This window comes from Rhinichthys klamathensis, unplaced genomic scaffold, assembly GCF_029890125.1.
Source record: "Rhinichthys klamathensis goyatoka isolate OS25496 unplaced genomic scaffold, OSU_Roscu_1.1 h1tg000059l_1, whole genome shotgun sequence".
Lineage (NCBI taxonomy): Eukaryota > Metazoa > Chordata > Actinopteri > Cypriniformes > Leuciscidae > Rhinichthys > Rhinichthys klamathensis.
The window spans coordinates 7,260,886-7,284,292 of record NW_026606604.1 but is presented as its reverse complement, the minus strand read 5'-3'; the positions used below and the strand labels follow the sequence as shown (position 1 = coordinate 7,284,292).

The window sequence follows — 23,407 nt, the reverse complement described above, 5'->3', positions numbered from 1 at the left end:
AAGATAGCCTAACTAACGTTACATCACCAAACTTAATTTGGTCAATTTAAAAACATGTCCCTTCATTCTCCCAGCGTCAAATTGGTGTAACAACCCCACCAGTGGGGTTATATATATTATAAGATATATTATAATTTTATAATACATAAGTAATATACAAAGGTTGCACTATTTTCTGTTTATTTTAATAAATAAAGGAAATATATTTTGTTTAATAAATATATATTCAAATAAATATTTTAAAACGAAAGATTCTGAAAGCTTCAGATCCCATAAAAATATAATATGGCATTAACAATACATATTTTATTATATGATACGACTGATATATTATTTTTATGATATTTTATGCAGCAAGTTTTGTGCCATCTGGTTTAGAAGAGAATAAAATGTGCCTTTTACAGCGGTGTGCTTTTAGCCCCATTGCACCCCATGTAGCCTATATATCAAAATTATTTCAATATTGAGTCCCGATCGAAATCTAATCTCAAGCTTATGAATCAAATCGGGAAACCCCAAAATCTCACTCAAAAGTTGGCAGTCCTGGTTATTAAGATGTTCTAAGTGGTTACTAGGGTGTTGCTAAAGTGTGGTTGCTATGTGGTTGCTAAATTGCTTTGAAAAAAAAAATTCATTAGATGCTATGTTGTTCTGGAGGTTGCTAGGGTGATATTTGTAGTGTGAAATGTCCAGGATGCGCAAATGTTTAAAACCTAAACTGTTCAAAATATGTTATTACAATGCTTTTTAAAGGCATTCTTCACAAAATCTGCCTAGTTTGAACATCTGCCGTGAGGGGGAACTCTGTTTTTTGAATATCACCGCTGTGACATGAAACTGAGAGGGAAATAGAGAGATACAGATGAAATATTACCATCTTAACGGGGGTAGTTCCCTACAACACACACATACACACTCAATAAAGCCCTAGATAAAACCAGAGTGTTTGCGAAACCTTTGAGCTGTTTTTTAAAAACTAATTTTGGAGAGGAGTAATTTACCAAATTGTGTGTCAGCATGTTCATGTAATGGAAACAACAGCTGATCTCTCTCTGTGTGTGTGTGTATGTGTGTGTGTGTGTGTGTGTGTGGGCACATTGTGTTGCAGTTGTACGTGGGCTAACACATGGTAGAGCAGCCCGGCTCTGACAGCTCGAGAGCGGAGAGAGAGAGAGAGAGAGAGAGAGAGAGAGAGAGAGTGATAGCATGTCAGAAAGCGAGGGAATCGGAGAGTTAAAGAGAGAGAGAGACAGCGAGAGGGGGCAGCCTGCCAGTGAATGGTAACACAGGATCAACCCTCATCCTACAGTACCTGCACTTGAACACACACACACACACTCATTACACACTCATGCAACCATGCTGGAAGGAACAGACTGAATTCCGGTCAGCGCTTCCCAACTAAAACCATCAGCAGAAGAAAACCGGTGAGCATTGCTCTCTTCCTTTCGTTTGTGATTGTGTCTAAAAATAGTCTGTTTAGTGTAATTCAGCTTGCTATTTTCCTTCTAAATGTTATTTGCTGCCTGCCACTTAACAATCTGATAATACTTATGCTTGGTGAACTGGTTAGCTCAGTTGTGTTGTACTTGCCTGAAGGTAGGCTACTTGCTTTATATGTTTTTGTTGTGGACAGTGTGAAAAAGAGCCGGGGGGTCCATTGATTCGTAAGCTTTTAATTCCCTTAAGCTTGCCTTTTTTTGCCCGCTGTCCTGGCTGGACGGCGGTAGGTCCGTAAAGCTTTTTGTCAACTGATTTAATGGGGTCTGACTTTTAGACTGCCAGTTTGCTGTTGTGTGTCAAAGCATCAGGAGGCTTATGGCGTCATTGTGTTGGCATCACCCTAGTCGGGGACACCCTCCTCTCTCTCAACTCACCACAGAGTGACAGGAAGTCACTCTGTATAGTCTTGTATAGTCTCGTACCTGCGAACGGTACACAGTACACACACATGGAAAAACACAAGGGGTGAGAGAGAGGCTTTGCTTCTCTCTTCCACCCACATATATGAATCAGCCTGCATGCGAATATTCTAGCACACCACTTCCATACACATAATATGATTTAGTCTGTCGGTATTTCACGATGAAGGTTATACTTATAAAACCTGGGTAACACTTTATTTTACAGTGTCTTTTGTTACATATGTTACATGTACTTACCATAGTAATAACAGTAAATTATGCATAATTACATGTAACTAACCGTCAACCAAATCATAATCCTACCCTAACCCTATAGTACATGCAGTTGCTTAATATTACTCAGTACTTAAATATATAATTACACTGTAGCAATGACACCTTAACATAAAGTGTAACCAAAACCTGTGTATTTCACTTGATACACAGCACTATTGAATTTTATATTCTCATTGGTTACTAAATGTGTTTAAGTAATTATAATGTTCAATCAGCTGGTTGTTATTGCAAAATAAATTCTGACAGGGTGATCAGGAGTCAGGACCCCATCATGAAGGCACATAGACTTAGGTTTATTTTGTGATAATGATTGGTTGATTGTACACTATCATCTTCATTATAGGGCTACTTACCAGTTGTATTAAAACATATTTATAATAAATCATGTTTGAGTTGAAATTATTTTATTGTATTAGAGGAAAGAGACCAGAGTGTCATACTAGAGAGATGAAAGTAGTCTGTTTTTTTTCATAGACAAGTAATATCTTCAAATTATGTATTATAAATTAAGTTTTAAACAATACAGGTTAGTGAATGGTAATGAAACTACATTGACAAGATCTATTTAAATAAATCTAATTCACAACATTTGTTTTAATAGTCTACTACTTTAGCCTGGATTTTTGTTTTCTTGAGTTGATTGTTGAGTTTTTGAGAGGAAATCAGTTGCCAGTAATGATCAATTTGAATGTTTACGGGTTATTATACTGAAATATTTGACAGCAGAATGTTGCAATTGACCAATCAGAACGAAGTTTTAAACCTTGTATGATGCCTTGAGATAAACATTGATGTACTTGTGGTGTTAGTGGAATACTTAGTTTCTCTGTTGAATTATTGAAAATTAATGCATGTCTGAGGTTTTGTTATAAATTCTCACCTTTGGGTGTCAGTATACATGGAAATGCTTTAAAACAGGATGTTTTCCACACACTAAAGGCTGCAGACCCCAAAGAATTTGACTTTTAAACCATTAGAGCTTAGATTAGAGATTATAGGTGTCTGTCTCTAGACTGAATCTGAGCGAAATCTTTCTGTCAGACTCGAGCGAGGGAGATCGGGCCGCTATAAGAGTGTTTTTGATCGGTGTTATGCACCATGACAACCTTTGACCTCTGAGCTGTGACTGTGGCTGAGAGGATGTTTGCTGTGATTGCAGCAGGATTAGGACATTTTTTTTAGTTATTGTGTTACAGTATTTTGAAGTTGAAGTGCAACACTGTGGTTCAGTGATGGTATCAGATGGTATTACCAGGGTACTTTGTACTGTACCATACTGCCTGTTTACTATATTCATTTACTCTGGCATTTAAATGGTACAGTGGTGTATATCAGAGTATATCATCATAGTATTTATGGTAATACCTTGAAGAGTACCCTGAATTTACTATGATTTTTTGGACATGCACAAAACAGTACAGTGAAAATAAAGGATTTACATCTAATTATTGCAATGAATTCAATTAATTCAGATTCATGGTATATACAGAGATCCCATGGTAATATTATCAAGTTTTAAAAATCAAGACAAAATATTTAGTCAAAGAAATTTCTGTAGTGATTAGAGAATATTTTTTTCTTCTAAAATTATGTAATATACGTAATAAAATTATATCCACTATAGACATTTCTATGACTTTTTAAGATATTAGTATTCATGACTTGAAAATGTTAGTAAAATCATATCCATTAATCACTAAAATTCAGGAAAATTAATCATATTTTATATCACAGTGAATATATTTTTAATAATTTAATTTAACTAAAACTATAACAATACATTTTATTTAAATAAAATGAACATTAACTGAAATAAGTAAACTTATTTTATTTCAGCTATAGTTGCCAAGGCATAATTTCTTATTTCCATTTTGTGTAACTTGATGTACTAAAATAACTAAAACTAAAATCAAAAAGTTATACAACTATATAGACACATTTAATATAAAAAATAGAATCTGATTCAAAATATTAATAAAACTATTGATGATACTCAATAATACTATTACAAAAATAACAATATCTTCATAGAAATAAATTAATATCTGAAAAACAAAAACAGAAAAGCCATAAAAACATTTATATCTACCCATATCTAAAATAGTAAAAAAAAAAATTATTTCAGTTATGCTCAGCTCGAAAATATTTCATTGGCTAGAAATTGTCGAAATAAAAGTACAATCAAATTGTTTAAAATCCTAATCCTATCATTATGAACAACTGGAAAAATCATGTAAAATTAAAAGGGGGGAACTGGGAACTCCATATCATCATATCAACGCATAAGAATTGCTATGATACTTTCACTGTACCATGCTGCCACCACAGTATTTTTTAGGTACCTGCTTGTGAGTCATGCAATCAGAGAGATGGAAATAGAAGACGAGAGGAAGAAAGAGAGCAGTTGGCATGGTTTGGAGGAGGAGAGGGGGGTGTATGTCTTAACAGCTGATGGATCTCAGAAATCAAGAGAGGTCGGGGGCCAGCGTTTGCCTGACAGTCCAGCACCGACAGTCCAGCTGTGAGACGAACACTATTTTCTGCAGCAGAACCCGTCTCAAGCCTGGCAGTGAGAACCAGCGTGGGCAGGACTAACTGGCATGACCTTCTCCTGTTTGTCGCCACACTGGGCGTCCTAATTCCCTCACTGAACCCTGCCAGGTTGCTGTAATCTGAGCTGACTGAAGCAGAGAGGAATGATAATGCATCGGAATTCTGGATGAGGGCATTAGAATTCCAGTTCTGTGGATCTGAAGTGCTTCGGAACATTAAACTGGGAGACATTTATATGCAGCAGCTTGTGTGGGTGTATGCGAGTCTGTGTATAATATCCTTCCACTCTCGGGCTCATTTTTAGCTGGGGCATAATTTATTCCGATTTGTTGCATAAATTAGCTCTATTGTGTGAGCTTCTTTCAAACACTGCCTGTACAAAATTGAAGAAGTGCAAAAAGAATGTTGTAGCTTTCATGAAAAATCGGAAAAATAAGTCATTATAAACAACAGAGTATTTCACGCTCTTATTGTGCTTGGCCGGTGAGGTATTTTTAGAGCGAGGACAGAGAAAGAGGTCAGATTAAACACAGGTAAACGTCTTCTGAGGCGAGGAGCAGTTTCCTGACCTGCCCTGTATAACTACAATACTACAACTAACCTGACTGTGAGCTCATTATCTGAATGAAACTAAGGCTTTCATCGTGTCAATTAAAGCAGCACTAAGTAGGAATTCCGTTTTTGTCAAACAGCGACCCCTAGAGTCGCTGTGGAGTACTTGTACTGTCGTGAATAGCACTCACGCAGAGATGGCTCACACTCACGGCCGGATCCCCTCCCCCTGTACACCGGTACCTGTTCAGTAGGATGGACGCTGTAACGAGTGGAAATAAGGTATGGCCCCTTTAAGAGCTGCGCGCGCCCAACACCACATGTATACGGCGCCGGGTTATTTCTGTTTGATGCTCATTTTATCAGATCTGTTTTTTGCCGTAAAGCAATTCGTTACCTCGCGAGACCTGATATCACACGATACTTCCTAACACTGAGGCCGGCGGCTCGCCGGCCCAAAGTTGCAAGGGTGGTTTTGCGGCTCACAGGCACCAGGGGGGTGCGAGACGACCACCATTCAACACGAAATCAGTAATATAAACATTACAATGACTCCAAAGCTGTTCGGTTAAGGTAAAAAAGTTACTTAGTTCACCTTTAAGCGAGCTGTGTTTCCATCACCCGGTTTTTATGCTCATTTTGAAGTATCGCATCAGAAAAAAGTGATGGAAACCCCAAACTTCAGGAAAAAAATCATTTGCAAAAAAGTTTTTACGCTCGCTTGATGTGGTTTTTGACTTGTGCGAAAAAGAGTTCATGCGAAAAATGGGAGATGGAAATGTATTTGCCGAATAAATTCTGATGTAGCGTACATTAAACCCACGTGACTAATCGTCTGTTTCCGCTGATGGTGTTTTATTTACTGTTGGTTCCTAGGTTACCAATACCACCGCCATCCGCTCGAACAACTTGATGGAAACGCACCTAATTTGCATTTGTTTGATTTGTTTGCTAACTTTCCCTTTAAAGATTCCCTTTATGTTTGGATGGAAACCCAGCTTATAATGGATCTTACATTGATCTTAATGAATAGTTCAGCCTTGAAACTCTATTCACATTCTGATTGGTTGTTTCAATGTAACTTCCACAGCCAATCGATTTCACGTGTTCATTACTAGCCTTTATAACCACGATGCATCCAAAATGAATACACAAGTCTGTCTGCTTTGCAAATTCTTATTTTAGCCCTCCTCCTCCCCAGCACCACCTGCCTAGACAAAGAGAGTAAAAATAAGGCAGTATTTTATAATATTGATTTTTAGCCATATACTGTATCTGTTAGCTTTGATGCCATCTATGATTGTGTACTCCTGAAAGTTGACAATCAACTTTTCAATTTTAGACTAATTTAAAATATTCATTCTAGAATGTTTATTTTACTTGATTTCATAATTCCCATACTTCAATTTGTTATATAGAGCTTTGATTACTTAGCCTAATAATACAGTTAAATTAGTTTAACTTTTAATTAGTAGTGTAATTCTTGTCCTTGTTCTTGTCCAGAAAAACACACTATTCCTACCATGGTACTATGTCCAAAATACAATGCACAGTATGCAGAAAAGCAGAAAGCAGTTACTGTATATACTTTATTTATTGTTTGTTTAAAAAATAATCTCTCTCTTTTTAGTGCATTAATTGACTGTCTATTTGGCTAAGCTTTAATCCAAAATATTTATTTGGTTCTATTATACCAATTAATTCTAACGCTTATTTTTTTCTAAGTGCAGAAAGGGTATGTGAGGACAGGGACGTCTCTGATTGCACATTCTAACAAAACCTGATGCACTAATATCTGTAAATGCATCTCTCTCTGCCATACAACTTAATCTGCATCTTAAATTAGTGAGGCATCTTGTTAAGCGGTGAGACATTTAAAGTCATGATGGGTCAGTGGTGTCATGGGGAAATGTCATTTTTGTTTGTGAGTTCTTGGTTCCTTTGAGAATCTGCAGGGAAACTGACTTCATGTGTTTAGGTCACTAACTGCATTTAGATCTAAAAACAAAATAGTGTTTGTTTGCTTGGTTGTAGATCTATTTGTTAGATAGCGTCAAGGGTGTCAGTAATGTGTACAGTCACCAGGCAGAGAGGACGGGTGCTATCTGAGCAGGCATTACAGTTAGTGCAAGACATTAGTCACATTGATGTCAGATGGGTCCTCATCTGAGACAACACACGTCTTCAGGACTGTTTGTTTTTAAGAAAGGGACAAGCCTGACATTTTAAACCAAAGGCCACATGTGACAACGCTTAGCACACTCTGTCCATGTTGCAATGGGCTTTCGTTTGAACTCTACACCTGTCAGATGGAGCATAGGTCACACTTCAACCAGGGAGAGAGGGGCACAACCAGGAAATATTGCTTTTTTTCAAGTTTGTAAAGGATTTGGCCCCATGAAATCTACAATTGTGACTTTTAGCCCATATCTGTTAGCTTTGAAGCCAGCCATAAATGCTAATGTACTCCTAAAAGTTGAACATCAACTTTTCAATTTTAGAAAAATAAAAAAATTAATTGATTTATTTTATTACTACTTCCTATAAATGAATTAGTTGTTTTATAGCTTTCATTACTTAAATTGTATTTTGAATAAATGAAAAATAAAATGGGAAATTCTCGCCTAATAATGAATATTTCAATATGCCTCACCAAAAAGTCCTGTTTCAATGGGAAATATGTTAACATAGGAAAAAAAACTTTCGGGCGTGACATTTTATATCACACCTGTGTTTTTGAGCAGATCACAGGGCCTCAGAGGGCTCTGTCATTCACGTGTGTTTCATAACCACATGTCGTTATCTGAGTGCCATTTAACCTTGCAGTCCACCTGTGACAACAGAGTGTATATATTGCTGGTCATGTGTTTATTTCTGTACAAAGGGGATGAGGTCTGTCTTCAGTGGGCTATTCTTAACCCAACAACTTTTGCTTTGCAAGTCCAAACATCTGAGAAATGGCCTTGAATGAAATTCAAGATACATGACATCAATACTGCACTGAACAGATACAAAGCAGATATTTACAGAAATGGTTTGTCTTGATAATTTTGATAAATAAACTCAGCACTTGCTTTTCATGCACCAGAGATTATATAAAGCTGAAATGACTTTGTCCTTTTCCATTTTATTGTGCAGAGAAAGATTTGGCAATAGGGAAACCTCTTTGGAAACCATAGTTGTGTTTGCTAATTTAAATAATTATAGTTTGTTTAATAAATGTAAATATGAAAATATTCTATTATTAATTAATGATCTATTATGAATCATTCTAGTACCTTATATGCTTTTTTAAATTATTATAATTTATGTAATTATATTTAATGAAACATTTTATAATATTCTTCAATTAAATATAATTTCAAATAATTTTTTAATAATAATAATTATTAGAATAATAAAAAGTAACGTTATTTTAGGAGGGCTCTTTTGATCATCTAGCAAATACAAGAACATCCTAGTGATCTTATCACATGATCAAAAAGACTCCAAGACATAGCAATGCCGTAGCAACACCCTGGCAACCACCTACAACACTTTAGCATCATAGCGGCTACATCTGCACACAAGTACCATTTTCTTCAGGAAATGTCAAATTTATTTTCCAGTTTCTTTTGATGGCACTATTTTTATTATTATTTGGTGCAGCAATTACACAGTCTACCTTTAATATATAATTGTACATACTACACCATCAGAAGTCGCACTTAACCCAACCTCTTCTGTTAAGTGGAAGCTAAATGACCCCAGGTTGTAGCGCAGTAATGTCAGGCTATTTATCTATTATTTATTGACATGAGACATTATGTTACTCTGTCCCATGGGCAAAGCACTTCACGTGGAGATATCTGACACATGAAGTGTCAAAGAGTGACATGCTAGCTATGGCAGTCATGGTTACTGCACATCATGGATAGCAACAACCGACACACACACACACACACACACACACACACACACACACACACACACACACACACACACACACACACACACACACACACCTTTTGTACATCTTTCATCTTTTTATGTGCTCATTCATCCTTCAAGCAGAGAGATAGTGGGTGAAAGAGCCCCCAACAACTCTTCCTTCCTTTCCTCCAGCTTTGACGCCCACCATCAAGTCTCCCCCTACCAAAACTTCGCTCATGCCAACCCACATGTGCCAATCACAGCTTGTTACCAACCTGTTCTTAGTCTTAGACAGAAATTGACGGAGGGTTGTTAGTGAGAATAGGTTGTTTATCTCTCTCTCTCTCTCTCTCTCTCTCTCTCTCTCTGTGTCAGGAGCATAATGGAGGAAGAAACCCTGCTGCGAGAGAGACTGCAGGCTATAACAGTGAGTATCAGGCTATTCTTTTTGGTTTTGTCTTTTGTGTAACAGAGAATCGAGGTTTTATATTGGCAAGGGAAATATTGTCACTTTATTGTTATTTGGCTTTGGTGTCAAGTTGGTAATCACAAAACCTTTCTAGGTGTTTGAAACGTGTATATAACAGATTCATTTTTCTCTGTTGTGTCTGGTAACCTTGATAAGGTGAGAGTTTTTAGTGTGTCATTTAAATAAAAGCGCTTCGTCCCAGCATTATAGTCTTAATACTTTTGTGGCCTTGATGATATGAACCACACAACCATTAACCTTTTCCCTGTCAGGATTTTTTTTTTTCAACTTGCCAGCCACCAGCAGCATTTTTGATAATTTTCTCAAAATTTTGATTGCTCCCAGAATTTTTGTATGAATATCTGAACATGCAATATATCAAAATAAAGAACAGTCTCTAACAAACAAACAATACGTTTTATTCTAGCTTTTTGAACACTTGAATGTGAGTAAGTTTCATTTAAAAAGCAACATTTTGAACTTAAAGCTGAGAAAATCACAATCTTTTTTTTAAGACTACAAAGCAATGCTTTTATCACTTGTTTTGTGCTTCTTTTTTGCATGTGTTTTGATATGAAGATTCAGAACTCTTTCAGAAGATGTGTTACAGCGCCCCCTACCGTATAACAGTGAAAACAAAGGAAAGCTTGAAAATTCCGTCAATGGCGGCGAAAGAGTTAATAGCCAGACAACAAATCAGAGAGATTAATCCATGTATATCTGTTTAAAAGTGTGTTCGTTTATGTCAGTATATGAACTCCATCAAAGAACATTCAGAGCATATATGGAGATATCTGTCCATGTGTTATTTCTGTCCACACACAGCCTTTGAGCTGTTCATTTTATATATGAAGTCATAGTTTATTAGAGAGTTAAAAATAATGCTGCAAAGCCTCCCTCTCAAAAAGACTATATTAGTTCTCTCCCTATGCATGCTTGTGTTAATAGCAAGACGTGAAACAACAAAAGAGTATGGGGTCAAGGTGAAACTGAAAAAGGTTTAGGATCTTATTCTACTTTACATAGTATGACTGTGTTTTCTCATCAGGACAAAAGAAAAATTCGAGAGGAGATAGAAAGGAAACGAAGGAACACTGAAGAAGAGAAATTAAAGCTACAATATCTAAAGGTATGTGTTGTTATGTATGTAATTTTATATATATATATATATATATATATATTTGTAAATCAAATATTTAAGAATACAGAATTTATTATTATTAAAACATATTCCAGTAAGTATTCATAAAAAAATGATTAATAGAATAATAAGAATCAAAATATGAATAATTAAATTAATGTTTAAATTTTTTACGTCAAATGATCATTATATTATTGCAACAGATTGTGTTTGCATTTTGTGATTTTATTTGATTAATTTACAACACTGTAATGTAAAGGAAAAAAAATCTGGATACAATATGCTGTGTTGCTTTCTTTGCACAAACAGAAAAAAACTCTACGAGAACAATGGCTGATGGATGGATTGAGCACCCAGAGCGAAGAAGAGCAAGAATCTGTGAAGGCCCAGACTGAAGATTTCCAACAAAAGACTAAACTCCTGCAGAGCAATATCGACAGGTACTCTTTACAAATAAAAAGTGAAAAAAAGTTTGTACTCTATCACTAATGGTTTGCAAGGTTCTCGACTTCCTGATTGTGAGAAGCAATTGGATTATTCTTGTTTAACCACTGTGATGGGCTTAAAGTGTTAGCCAAGGTTCAGACAGATAGACCTCACTCACAGTATTACATAAACTGTCTACTTACACAACCCGCCTTGGCAGCAAGAGCCTGTTGACTTACGACAAGCTTTGTCTGAAAAAATAAATAAATTCATTATGCAGGAGGTCATACCTGGCGCAGGAAGCATGACTAACACAACAAAAGGACTAAATAACTGAGGAAAAATCTTTTTCAGAGATAGAAAATGAACCACTCTCTAGTTACCATAGGTATATCTGTGAAACACTGGTTGTTAAGGTTGATTTAAACTTAAAGGACTCAAATCTCCAAAGAGCTTTCTCAAATAGACTCTTCAATATGATGGCTGCAGTTTAAACCAGTTGGATTAAGAGAGGAAAAAGCAATCAGATGAAAATCTCCACAATCACAGGACAGAGGTGGCTGGTCATTTCCCGTAAGTTATCTTGGCGTATAGGTTCATGGCCCCACTCAAAACATAAATGAGGGTATACATTCTGAAACTAAAAACTCATTTTTTGATATAATCAGCTCTCTGCACATGCTATAGGCCTAGAGAATGTTAAAGATTGAACAATACCGAAACATTACACAAGGAGGTGCCATTATATAGAGTGATTTTCATGAAATCAGGTTACTTCAAAAATACTAAAACTATTTTTTATACATTTGTTACAGTATATATATATACACACACAAAAAAATAAAATAAAAGAACCTACTGAATTAAACTACATATATGGATGATGTGCAATAATGGTGAAGCACTCGTTCAAAAGAAAACAGAGCTACTTGTTTTGTTTAAATCTTTTTTATTATATTAGATTTATGTACAATGCATCTTTTTTAGTGTTATTCTGAAATGTTTTTGAACAATCCCTAATATGCAATATATAAATATAACATACACACATAACACACATATATATATATATATATATATATGTGTGTGTTATATTTCATATACCACTTCAATTTGTTAACTGTTAATATATATTAACAGTTAACAAATTGAAGTGGTTTGCACTACTAAAATAAAGGCATAGTTTACCCAAAAATTTTAATTCTGTCATAATTTCCTCGCCCTCGTGTGGAACCAAACTTTTATGACTTTCTTTATGAGGTTTTTTGTCCATACAATGAAAGTAGGTGGTATTCAGTGTGTTGGACCTCTTTGACTTTCATTGTATGGACAAAACCATTAAAACATTTTCAAAGTATCTTCTTTTGTGTTCTACAGAATAAATAAAGTCAGATTTGGATCGATATGAAGGTGATGAAATCATGACACAATTTTCATTTTTGGGGGAACCACGCATTTAAGTAAAAACATTATGTTGCATTATTTCATCTACATATAACTTAATTGAAAAATAAGCTGAAGCACCTTTATTTATATAGCACCTTTTAAAAACAGTTTAAAAAGTGCTTTACAGATCATAAATACATGTGTGCATTCACAGAAAAGAAAGACATACATACACACACATAATAGAGATAAGATTATAAAACAACATACAACAATAAAAAAAAAGACTATACTGAACATATGTGTTTTGAGAGACTTGCATTGTGAGTTGATTGCTTGTAGTTTGTCAAGAAGAGAGTTCCATAGCTTGGGGCCGAAATGACTAAAGGCTGTCTCAGAATCACCCCTTTTTAGCTGTTTTTGACCTGATTACTGGCTTTTAGTGATAGAGAGTCAAGATATGTAGCAATATTCCCTGCATCTTTGCAGAATAGAGCTGGAGATTGCGGCTCTGGAGACGCAAGAGCTGGAGATTTCTGCGAAAGAGGAGATTCTTCTGAAACAACTGAAGGAGGTGGAGAAAACTCCAGAGGACATCATAAAGGTATTGCTTGTGTAATCACTTTAACAGGCCTGGAGACTCCTTACCGCTTATTACAACACCGAGCCCCTTAAATTGGATCCGCTTTTGAGTTGGGAACCAGGGAAATCACTACAATGCAGCATGCTGTGAAGATTCCCCTCGGTTTCGAATTGACGTCAAGATAAAATAGTTTGATGCCAGTTGGTGCTGTGAGGAAAGGATCTGTTTGCGTGATACGTGACCTCATGTGATTTGTGTGAAACTTGGTTTTGTTTTATATCTTCTTCAATCAAATCCGGTTTTGGTACTGCGCAAACTACTGTATTTCCCCACAGGAAGTAAATGCAAATATCCTCCCAGGTAAAGAAATGTCTTTTTTTTCCTATATTGCTATTTGTACAGCATTTTTCCCTTGACACTTCCTCAACAGACCTTTATGTTACTTCCTACAGAGCCAATCCAATACATCTACACTGCTATACCTGATGTCCCGAAGAGCTATACTCCCACAACTAGGAGGAGAAGTGTCACACCAGGGAAACACGAAACTGACGAAGAGCAGGAGAAAAAAGGTACAACTCAAGGCAACTATTTGCTGATATAATCTGCATAAACATGTTAGGATTTCCTGAATATTTTGTTTAGACAGTGCAAACATGTCATCAAACTGTCCACTTCTGTAATTATAGCAATTCAAGGTACATACAGTAAATGCTGTCTTTCATTTTTCATTTTCAAACATGAAAAAGATGGTTTCCATGACTGTAATTATGGGCATGACATAGAATTATGAAATCAAGTTATCACCATCTGAACACTGAACAGGATATTGTATATACCGGTAGATACAGATTGCAAGATCACAATTATTTTATTAAAGCAATAAGCCTCAAGAGGCCATGTGTTACTGTGTTTTTACCACAGGTAAGGGGTCATTTCAAGCATATTAATTATAATAAATAGAATAATTCTTCCACCAAATACACTGCCGTTCAAAGGTTTGGTGTCAGTAAGGATGCATTCATCAAAGAGTCCTGAAAAAATTGATCACGGTTTTCACAAAAATGTTAATCAGCACAACTGTTTTCGACATTTATAATAATAGGAAATGTGTCTAAAGCAGCAAATCAGAATATCAGAATGATTTCTGAAAGATCATGTAACACTGAAGACTGGATGATGCTGAAAATTAAAGCTACACTGTGTGATTTTTACCCCCATCTGCGGTGAAAAGGTATATGACCATCCAGTGAATATTAGTTTCTGTTCCTCTCAATTCCGATTTCGTTTTAACTCCTACGGTGGCCAATGTAGTCCAAGATTAACATGGCTTCCAGTTCGACCTCGTCCATGAGTGTTCCTTCAAGTGATGAGGTTATTTTAGAAAACTATTATAATTTGCAGTAATTTAATTTGTCAGGTAACATATAGGTTATTTATATGACATTCGACACGGTGCCATCGAGTGTTAAAACGCGAAAGGCGAAGCTTGAATTAACGGGTATGTCCCTCGGACACAACGGGTATGAGGGGCAACATGGCGACCGATATTAGAACCCCTTACCAATACCCATATGTATTTTCAATGGCATATTTATGCACTCACGAGAATACTTTATTACTTGAACGAAGTAAATATACATTAATGAGCACATATATTTTTGAAAGAACTAAGTGTTTTTAGCTAAGAATAAACTAAAAAAGTTACACAGTGTAGCTTTAAGCTTTGCCATCACAGGATTACATTTTATTTAAAAATATTACATTATAAAATATTCTATATTAAAATAGAAAATTATTATCTTAAATTGTTATCACAATATTACTGTTTTTACTGTATTTTTCATCAAATAAATGCAGCCTTGGTGAACATAAGAGACTTCTTTCAAAAACATTTTAAAAAATCTTACCGATCACAAACTTTTGAATGGTAATGCATTTTAAATCTTTTGTGTTTTAAATATATTTAAGTCTTTGTTTTTTGCAAAATAATTTTTTAATATACATTTATTTAAATGATGGTTCAATTATGTTTTTTTTTAAATCTCATGATTCGATTCGAGGTGGTTTTTGTTTAACGCTTTTCTTTCCTTTCAGCTACATACACCATGAAGATCAGTGTGGAAAAAGATCTCCGCACCGGTGAGAGTCACATCCTCTCCACGACCTCCATCGCACCTCTGGATCTCCACCAGCAAGGCATCAAACTCTTTGAAGATGGGCGGAAATCTGTCTACGCCTTGCCACCTGACGGCCAGGACTCCCAGAATGACATGAATGAGATGAGCCCTCTTGAAGTAGAGGAACTTCTGATGAAAGCCTCGGAGAAGAAAGTCCCATCAGATGTGGAATACCACGAACCTGTGTTTTCAAGCCCATTCAGTCGACCTACAACCCCTCAGTGTACGGAAAGAGGTTACATCAGTCTTCATGGCCTTCAGATGCCCAACAAGAACCAGAGTCCTTTACAGGAAGAAGATCTTTACATTCCAACCACTAAAACCAAACAGTATTTGGAAACCAACCAACCAGCTCAAAATGGACCATATGCTAACAATGAAAACAGCGACATAACCAGGATCAGCCCGGGATCTTCTCCCATACAGGAGTGTGAGGAACAGCTTCGGATAACTCCAACGGCAGACTCCGGGCTGGGATTCGGACGGTATTCCCCTCTGAATCCAAAGGAAGACTCTAGTCTCAACTTTGTGAGCTTACTCCCACCTGAGGTGGAATCTGGTGAACCTGTTACCATGATCTTCATGGGTTATCAGAATGCTGAATCCGATGAGGAAGATGAAGGAATCCAGGCTGAACTGGTAGTTATTAGTGATGATGATGATGATGATGAAGCTCCTTTGTCGTACCACCCTCTGGGCTACCACAGCAAGATCTTCAAACCCAACAGTGTAGTGTACCGCTCCGAGATCAGGCCTGGTGCCATCAGAACCTCCAGCTCTGGAAGACACACGTTTGGAAATGAAACTGAAGACCCGATAGCCACAGGTACCATTCGAAGATTGAGGAGACACTTTGGTTTCCAATAACATTTCTTAGTTCCTTACATGTGTTTGATTTGTAAATGTATATCTATAGGTTTGATATCTAAAGGTTTCATATGTTAGCATAATTTAAAGGGAGAGTTCACCCAAAAATGAAAATTTAAGTCACACCAAGAACGATAATATTAGCATCCACAGCAACGCACAATATTGTTGTGCACTTATTTCATAGCTGCCACTTTAATTGCTCAAGCTCTTTAAAGCAGAAAAGATTCTGATTGGCTGTTAATGTCTTCATTGTTTATCAGCTGGAAAAAAAATCATTCTAAAAAGTGATTGGACTCCACTATTCTCATTATTATTATAGTTATCCTTGGTGTGAACGGGCCTTCGTTTACTCAAAAGAAGATATTTTAGAAATAGCCTTGACAATGGAAGTCAGTGGACTCCAATGTTGTTTGGTTCTTTTAAATATCTTCTATTGTGTTCGACAGAAGAAAGAAAGTCATACAGGTTTAGAACGACATAAGGGTGAGTAAAAGGATGACAGAATATTACGTTTTGAGTGAACTATTCCTTTTAATGCATCAGTTATCATGAACTTTCATCCACTTTTATAGCATTTTTTTATCTCGGTTAATGTTAATTTCTACATATACATTTTAAGTATATAAATATAAATTAACGTTAGTAAATGTTTTAAAAATAAACCGTAGCTAACAATAAAATATGTATACATTCACATTAACCTAGATTAATAATTTCTTTAAAACAGTTTAATTTAGTTCATGATACCTAATGTTTTAACTGATGTCGAACCTTACTGTAACTTTAAGAATGCAAAGAAATATCCGGCAGCAAGACTACTAAAAATACTAGACTTGAATATTTATAATCAACTGAAATATGCTGCATTGTGTTTGGAGCATCCACACATATAGTAATAATATATAATAATAATAATATTAATTAACACAAATGCATGGCGTGCATGAAATTAAACTTATTGTTTGTCTTATAACAACTGTCTTGTTTTTATATGAATAATAAAATAATTTCTGCTTTGACATTAACTTGCTGGTGTCATACTTTTTTTGGGGGAGATTTTGGAGTAAGATTGCTAATCAGACTTTAGTGGCTTGGGAAAACCACGACAAACAAGCAAACATAGAAGCTAGTTGAAAAATCTGGTTCCTTTAAGACATCACTGACACTGTCAAAAATAATTCAAATACAACAAAATTACAGAAAGAATCAGAAAGGAAATCCCATATTCATTTAACAATTTCTGTGGCGGAGACTATGGTTACCATGGTGAATGTGTGCAATGGCTGATAAAACATAATGGGTTTTAGATAGCTTTAGGACATGCTATTCATTTCTTTATTTTGTTTCATTATAGGTTCAGCCGTTTCCGACAGCTAATGTGTGAATTAGCATAGTGTTTTTTCTCCTCCAGAGTAACGCACCGTGTCCGTCCATCAGCTATAATTGAGCACTTTGCCCTTGGTTGCTTTTAAGACACTGTGTCTGTTCAAAAGGTCTTTCATAACATCTGCTAAAGAGAGAGTTATGTAATAATCCTTGGCTTGCGTTACGTAAGGTGCAAAATGAATGCTAAAATCTGCGATGTTCGGCATATTCATTGTTTTCTCTGTTTTGTCATCCCCTCATTTTGGCTTGCCAGTGCAGGGTAAATGTGTTAACTGCAATCCCATCATCCTCTCTAATGACAGATCGCAGACAAATCCATTGATTTGATTGATTGATTGATTGATTGGATTGTACTGTATTTTGATTGGGGTTGAAACTAACTAACTATCTAACCACCTGCATGCAGAAGATCCAGGTGTGGTTAAACTGAAATATTCTTACTGTCTTCTCCACAGCGCTGCCAATCAAATGTCTCAGCTGAGAAATACATGTAAGCTCTTCAAAGCAAGATTACAATGTCGGCAGCTTGTATTTGCTGATGAGGATGGAAAGGACTGAGAGACTGATCTAAAAAAAAAAAAAAAAAAAAACTTATGACATGAATCATATTTGAGTGCCATCATGTTGTACATAATGTTTTTCAGTTGACTGTTATGTAATTTATGTTGCTTTTTGGTAAAGTGTTTTTCTGTTTTTTTTTGTTTTGTTTTTTTATCAGTGATGTAGATAATACATTTTTTCGGTAACACTTTACAATAAGGTCTCATTTGTTAACATTACTTAATGTATTAACTAACAATGAGCAATACGTTTGTTACCGTATTTATTAATATTTGTTAATGTTAGTTAATAGAATACATCAGTTTGTTTGTTCACTGTGCATTAACTAATGTTAACAAATACAACTTTAGATTTTAATCATGTAATAGTAAATGTTGAAATGGACATTAACTAAGATTAATAAATGCTGTAGAAGTCTTGTTCATTCAACTAAAGTAGATAACTAATGTTATTTATAACTAATGTTATGAAACCTTATTGTAAAGTGTTACCATTTTTTCTGTGCCCTTCCAAAACCTCCCTTTAGGGGGCAAAGTTTTATGTAAGGTGATTTAATTTAATGTATTATAAATAATATTACATTTAACAAACTGAGTCTTGCCAACATTCACACTCCAAATGTTATTTTCCTAATCAGCACTGCTGTCATATTTTCCATCAAAAAACATCCTTAAAACAAAATACATTTACTTTAATTTTGAAATTTACCAAAAATTGCTAATATATTAAGGCATTTTCTGGCAAATTTTTTATTTTTTTTGTTAACCATAAATCTAACAAATTTAGTTGTAAAGCAATAAAAAGAGCAGGAAAAATATCTAGTGGGGGTTAAAAAAAAACCCAGAATTAAATTCGATATATTCTCTGAAAACACGTTTTAGTGTTACGCATTTAGTGAATTTGTAAATGTATCCTGCTTTGATATTTTTACAATAAAACGAGACAAAAATACTGATTAAGAATCTAATTTTTGCCAGTCTAATGTATGTTTACATGACACACATCAAAATGAAAAGAAGTGACAAGTGTTTAAACACATTAAACTTGATCTTAAACTTTGTCACTGCATCAGTACAAAGGGCAGGTTTTTGACAGGATAGTAATGAACCACATTACGACATATTCTCTAAAGATGAGAAAGCGAGTACATGAAACCTTGAGAATATGCTTGATTGACAGAAAGCTTTTAAGAAATTCCTTGTGAGACTGAGTGCGTGTGTCGGAACGGCCGAGGCTGCTCAGCTATTGGCTGTTTCTGGCACATTCAGAGTAAGTCACAGTCTCTGTGGTTACAGAGAAGCAGAGCTTCAGCCAAGACAGAATCGCTGAGCACGTTCCCTGTCCTCCGTCTGCTCATATCACAGCAAGGTAGGACACAGAGAACTTTATAAAGGGTCAGACTTCTACTTAATGAAAATATATGGGCTGAATGAACTTGTTTAGGTGTCATGCTGTTGGTTTTATATGTAGTTTGTGCTGGATTGCTGTTATACATTTTTCAGTGGTGCTGTAAAGAATGTGATATTGTTGAGATGCTCTGACAAACAGATGCTAAACTCATTGGGGTTTGTGCTAATGTGCTCTAAAGAGACTTGATTTGGTGCAAACAAGTGTGTGAGAGTGTGTACGCTTGCATGGGGTGATAGGTTTCTGTGCTTTTCCGACTGAAACGTTTACTGTATTTGATGTCAAACTTAAAATTGTTGCATCATAAATGTGAGAAGTGAGATTGCATTGATACTTGATAATTTGTATATTGTTACATTTTTGTAATCTGGCTTTAGTGACATCCATGATGTGCATCTTTAAAGCATTATGAATTAAAAATGTCAGTCATATCAATAAAACTCATTATTTTGGGCTTCAAAATTCATCAACGTCCTCTCTAATTTAAACCTGAAGCGTGAAGATGGAACAACATGAAGAACAGAAGCTGTGGAAGTTTAATTAATCCCAGGCTGCTTGTACAAACCTCGAACACTTCAGAAAATGTGGAATACGAGATCTGAGATGTTGTCAGACAGCATCAGCACTGGGCTTCTCAGCTGAATGTGTGTGTGGGTGTGTGAGTGTGTTTTTGAGTGAATTAAAGTGTCTGCGTGGGTGAGTGGAGGCGTGTGTGCATGTGTGTGTGTGTGTGTGTGTGTGTGTGTGTGTGCCTAGGGTAAATGTGAGACAGAGCTGGATCCTCTTTGGAACTGATTACAGATGAGAATGTCTCCTGGTCCATTTCACCCTCCCATTAATGCAGAGAAAAGCAGAGAGCTGACACATGAACTCCTATTAATATGTCAGCAAAAATATGGGTAACACTTTCTTTCTATGCAGCCTGTATGTACTCATAATATACAGTATTCATAATGGCTTATTTTAGAATTTCAAATCAGGTATGTTCTTTTAATTAATTAAAAACAGTTATAATACTTGGAAATTCATGGTTAAAACAGCATAATCACCAAATTTCACATATTATAATGGATTATTCTCTTGATTATATTGTATTCATAATAATAATAATAATAAACACCTTGAAAATAAGCCAAGTAAATAAACATAAAAATGTATATACAGTATGTATATAAAATCTACGGAAGTGTATTGCATTAACTTGAGGAAAAACAATCTACTCTGTTTTTCTGAATTAACGAGTTAATTATCTCAGAATTACGAGATAATTTTTCATGAAAAAAAAGTTTTTGCTCTGTTTTTCTGAATTAGCGAGTTAATATCTCCGAATTATGAGATAATTTTTTCTTGAAAAACATTTTTTTCACTCTGTTTTTATGAATTAATGAGTTACTCATAATTTTGAGATAATTAAGTCATTAATTCAGAAAAACAGAGCAAAAACTTTTTCCCATGAAAAATTCTCTCGTAATTCTGAGATAATTAACTCGTTAATTCAGAAAAACAGAGTAGATTTTTTTCCTCAAGTGAATGCAATACGCTTCCGTAAAAATCATATATAATTGTATTTATAAAAAATATTTAAATGATAGTAGATCTAGTTTGCATCTAGATCTAGTTAATAATTTTTTTATTTTTTTTCATAACACTTACATTTACATTTTACATTTATTCATTTAGCTGACGCTTTTATCCAAAGCGACTTACAATTGCTATATATATCAGAGGTCGCACGCCTCTGGAGCAACTAGGGGTTAAGTGTCTTGCTCAGGGACAAATTGGGGTCGCACAGTGGATTCAAACCCGGGTCTCTCACACCAAAGGCATGTGTCTTATCCACTGCGTCATCGCCACTTCACTTACTGTGAAGTTTAAATGTGTGTGTGTATACATGTAATGTATGTGTGTGTATATATATAATGTATGTGTGTATATATAAAAAACAATCTTATAACAATATAAATCTTAACTATCACTTTTTATCAATTTAACACATTCTTGCTGAATTGCTTTAAAGTATTAATTTCTTTCAAAAAAAGAAGGAAAACAAAATTACTGATCCCAAACTTTTGAATGGTAGTGTAATATTGTTATACAAGATTTCTATTTTAAATAAAAATGGAATAAAAAGTTATTTTTTTTTACTTTTTATTCATCAAAGAATCCTGAAAAAATTGTCACAGGTTATACAAACATTAAGCAGTTTTCAACATTGATAATAAATCAGCATATTAGAATGATTTCTGAAGGATCATGTGACACTGAAGACATTGCATCAGCTTTGCATCACATAAATACATTATATTTTATGTATATTAAAATAGAAAATCATTATTTTAATTTGTAATAATATTTTACAATATTACTGTTTTTTCTGTATTTTTGATCAAATAAATACAGGCTTGATGAGCATAAGAGACTTCTTTCAAAAACAAAAATAGTAGTGTTTCAAAATTTTTGACCGGTGTGTGTATATATTTACATATATATACATACATACATATATACATGTGTGTGTATATATATTTTTACTATTTGGTAAAGGTCTGAAGTAATATCTGAACTTCATTCTTGTATATTTATATTTGTATTTATATTTAATATATATTTATTCTCTTGTTGTATTAAAAACTAGTTTTATGTACAAGCAGCTTCTCTAAATAATTTCAGATACAGTATATAGTTAATTTTAAATAGTCAATACGTACATAAAAAGAACAAATACCAAGTCATTTTTCCATTCAAACTGATGAATCTCTACAAAATTCTCCCTTCGAGACATTTGTGTCTTATTCTGCAATGCTCTCATGCCGCATAGTGATTTTTATCACCCGAGAACATTGCCTTCCCATTTCCAAAGGCTCAGTGCTCAGTCACATGCATCTGAATGGCCACCTACGCTCTGGCCCCCCAGCACCTGTTACTGTGATGCTCCACACAGGTTATTATTTCATTCTGAATAGAACAACCTTGAGCATGAAATGTTCTTCTTTAATGGCCTTTGCTCACACAATGATGCGCACAGCCTATTAGATACCGAAACAGTTCAAAATTTATACCTTGATTATATTTATTAGTAAAATCTCTGCACCAACAACTATGCCACAATCCCCTGTGACATAACTTTCATTTAAGGAAACCCATCGACCTCATTGACAAGCCACTTATTGATCAGTCAGCCAAAACTGCAGCTGTTAATGCAAAAACAGTGGAGCGGCCAATCAGAGTTGAGATGCCCTGAGGTGACCACTCATGTCAACATCAGTGACATCAGACCAACTCGCAATGGCATTTCTGCCAATAACTCCCGTATCAGGGCAAGTTCACTTCCAATCCATGCATCCACAAACTATTTACTCAAGCCCAGAGTTCATGCAGGTTTCACCAGGAAGATTTTTTTGGCAAAGTGATGATGATCTCCTTCTGGCTCCTGTTTCTAAAGCTCACGGTAGGTATTGGGACACGCTGGTTCCTCCGTCTGCCTTCAATGCAAATGTTATTGTCACTGAATAATTTATGGATTACAGATTGTCATGACACAAATGCTGAGACGGAGAGGGTGCGAGAGTGTTGAAGTTTTCTCACAAGCTGAGCTGCTAGAGGAGGAGCCGGGTAGGGGGTGTTGCTATGGTAGTCAACACTTTACCGCTTGTCATTTTCATGAGGCTTTGTGCCTTTTGTGTTGCTTGATTGGGGTGAAATGGGCAGGCGCTGAAGTGGATGGTAATTTCACATAATTTTGACTGTTTTTAGTGGTCGCATTAGCATGCCGCTTGAGTT

The 23,407-nt window shown here is 35.3% G+C and overlaps 1 protein-coding gene across 4 annotated transcripts in view; it reads left to right on the top strand.

The window, feature by feature from the left end:
- The first annotated feature begins 1,157 nt into the window (after nt 1-1,157).
- Nucleotides 1,158-23,407, top strand: part of palmdb (palmdelphin b) — a 29,671-nt gene continuing 7,421 nt past the window's right edge. Inside the window, exons 1-9 of one of the 4 annotated variants that reach the window (XM_056249204.1) lie at nt 1,158-1,427; nt 9,594-9,645; nt 10,736-10,816; nt 11,138-11,268; nt 13,130-13,244; nt 13,559-13,583; nt 13,676-13,795; nt 15,321-16,229; nt 18,115-18,249. In XM_056249204.1, the coding sequence (XP_056105179.1) occupies nt 9,601-9,645; nt 10,736-10,816; nt 11,138-11,268; nt 13,130-13,244; nt 13,559-13,583; nt 13,676-13,795; nt 15,321-16,229; nt 18,115-18,140 (1,452 nt within the window). In that variant the 5' untranslated portion in view covers nt 1,158-1,427; nt 9,594-9,600 and the 3' untranslated portion in view covers nt 18,141-18,249. Of the gene's footprint in view, nt 1,428-9,593; nt 9,646-10,735; nt 10,817-11,137; nt 11,269-13,129; nt 13,245-13,558; nt 13,584-13,675; nt 13,796-15,320; nt 16,304-18,114; nt 18,250-22,715; nt 23,076-23,407 lie in introns of those variants that run through there. The other 3 variants (XM_056249203.1, XM_056249201.1, XM_056249202.1) reach the window with 3 other exon arrangements.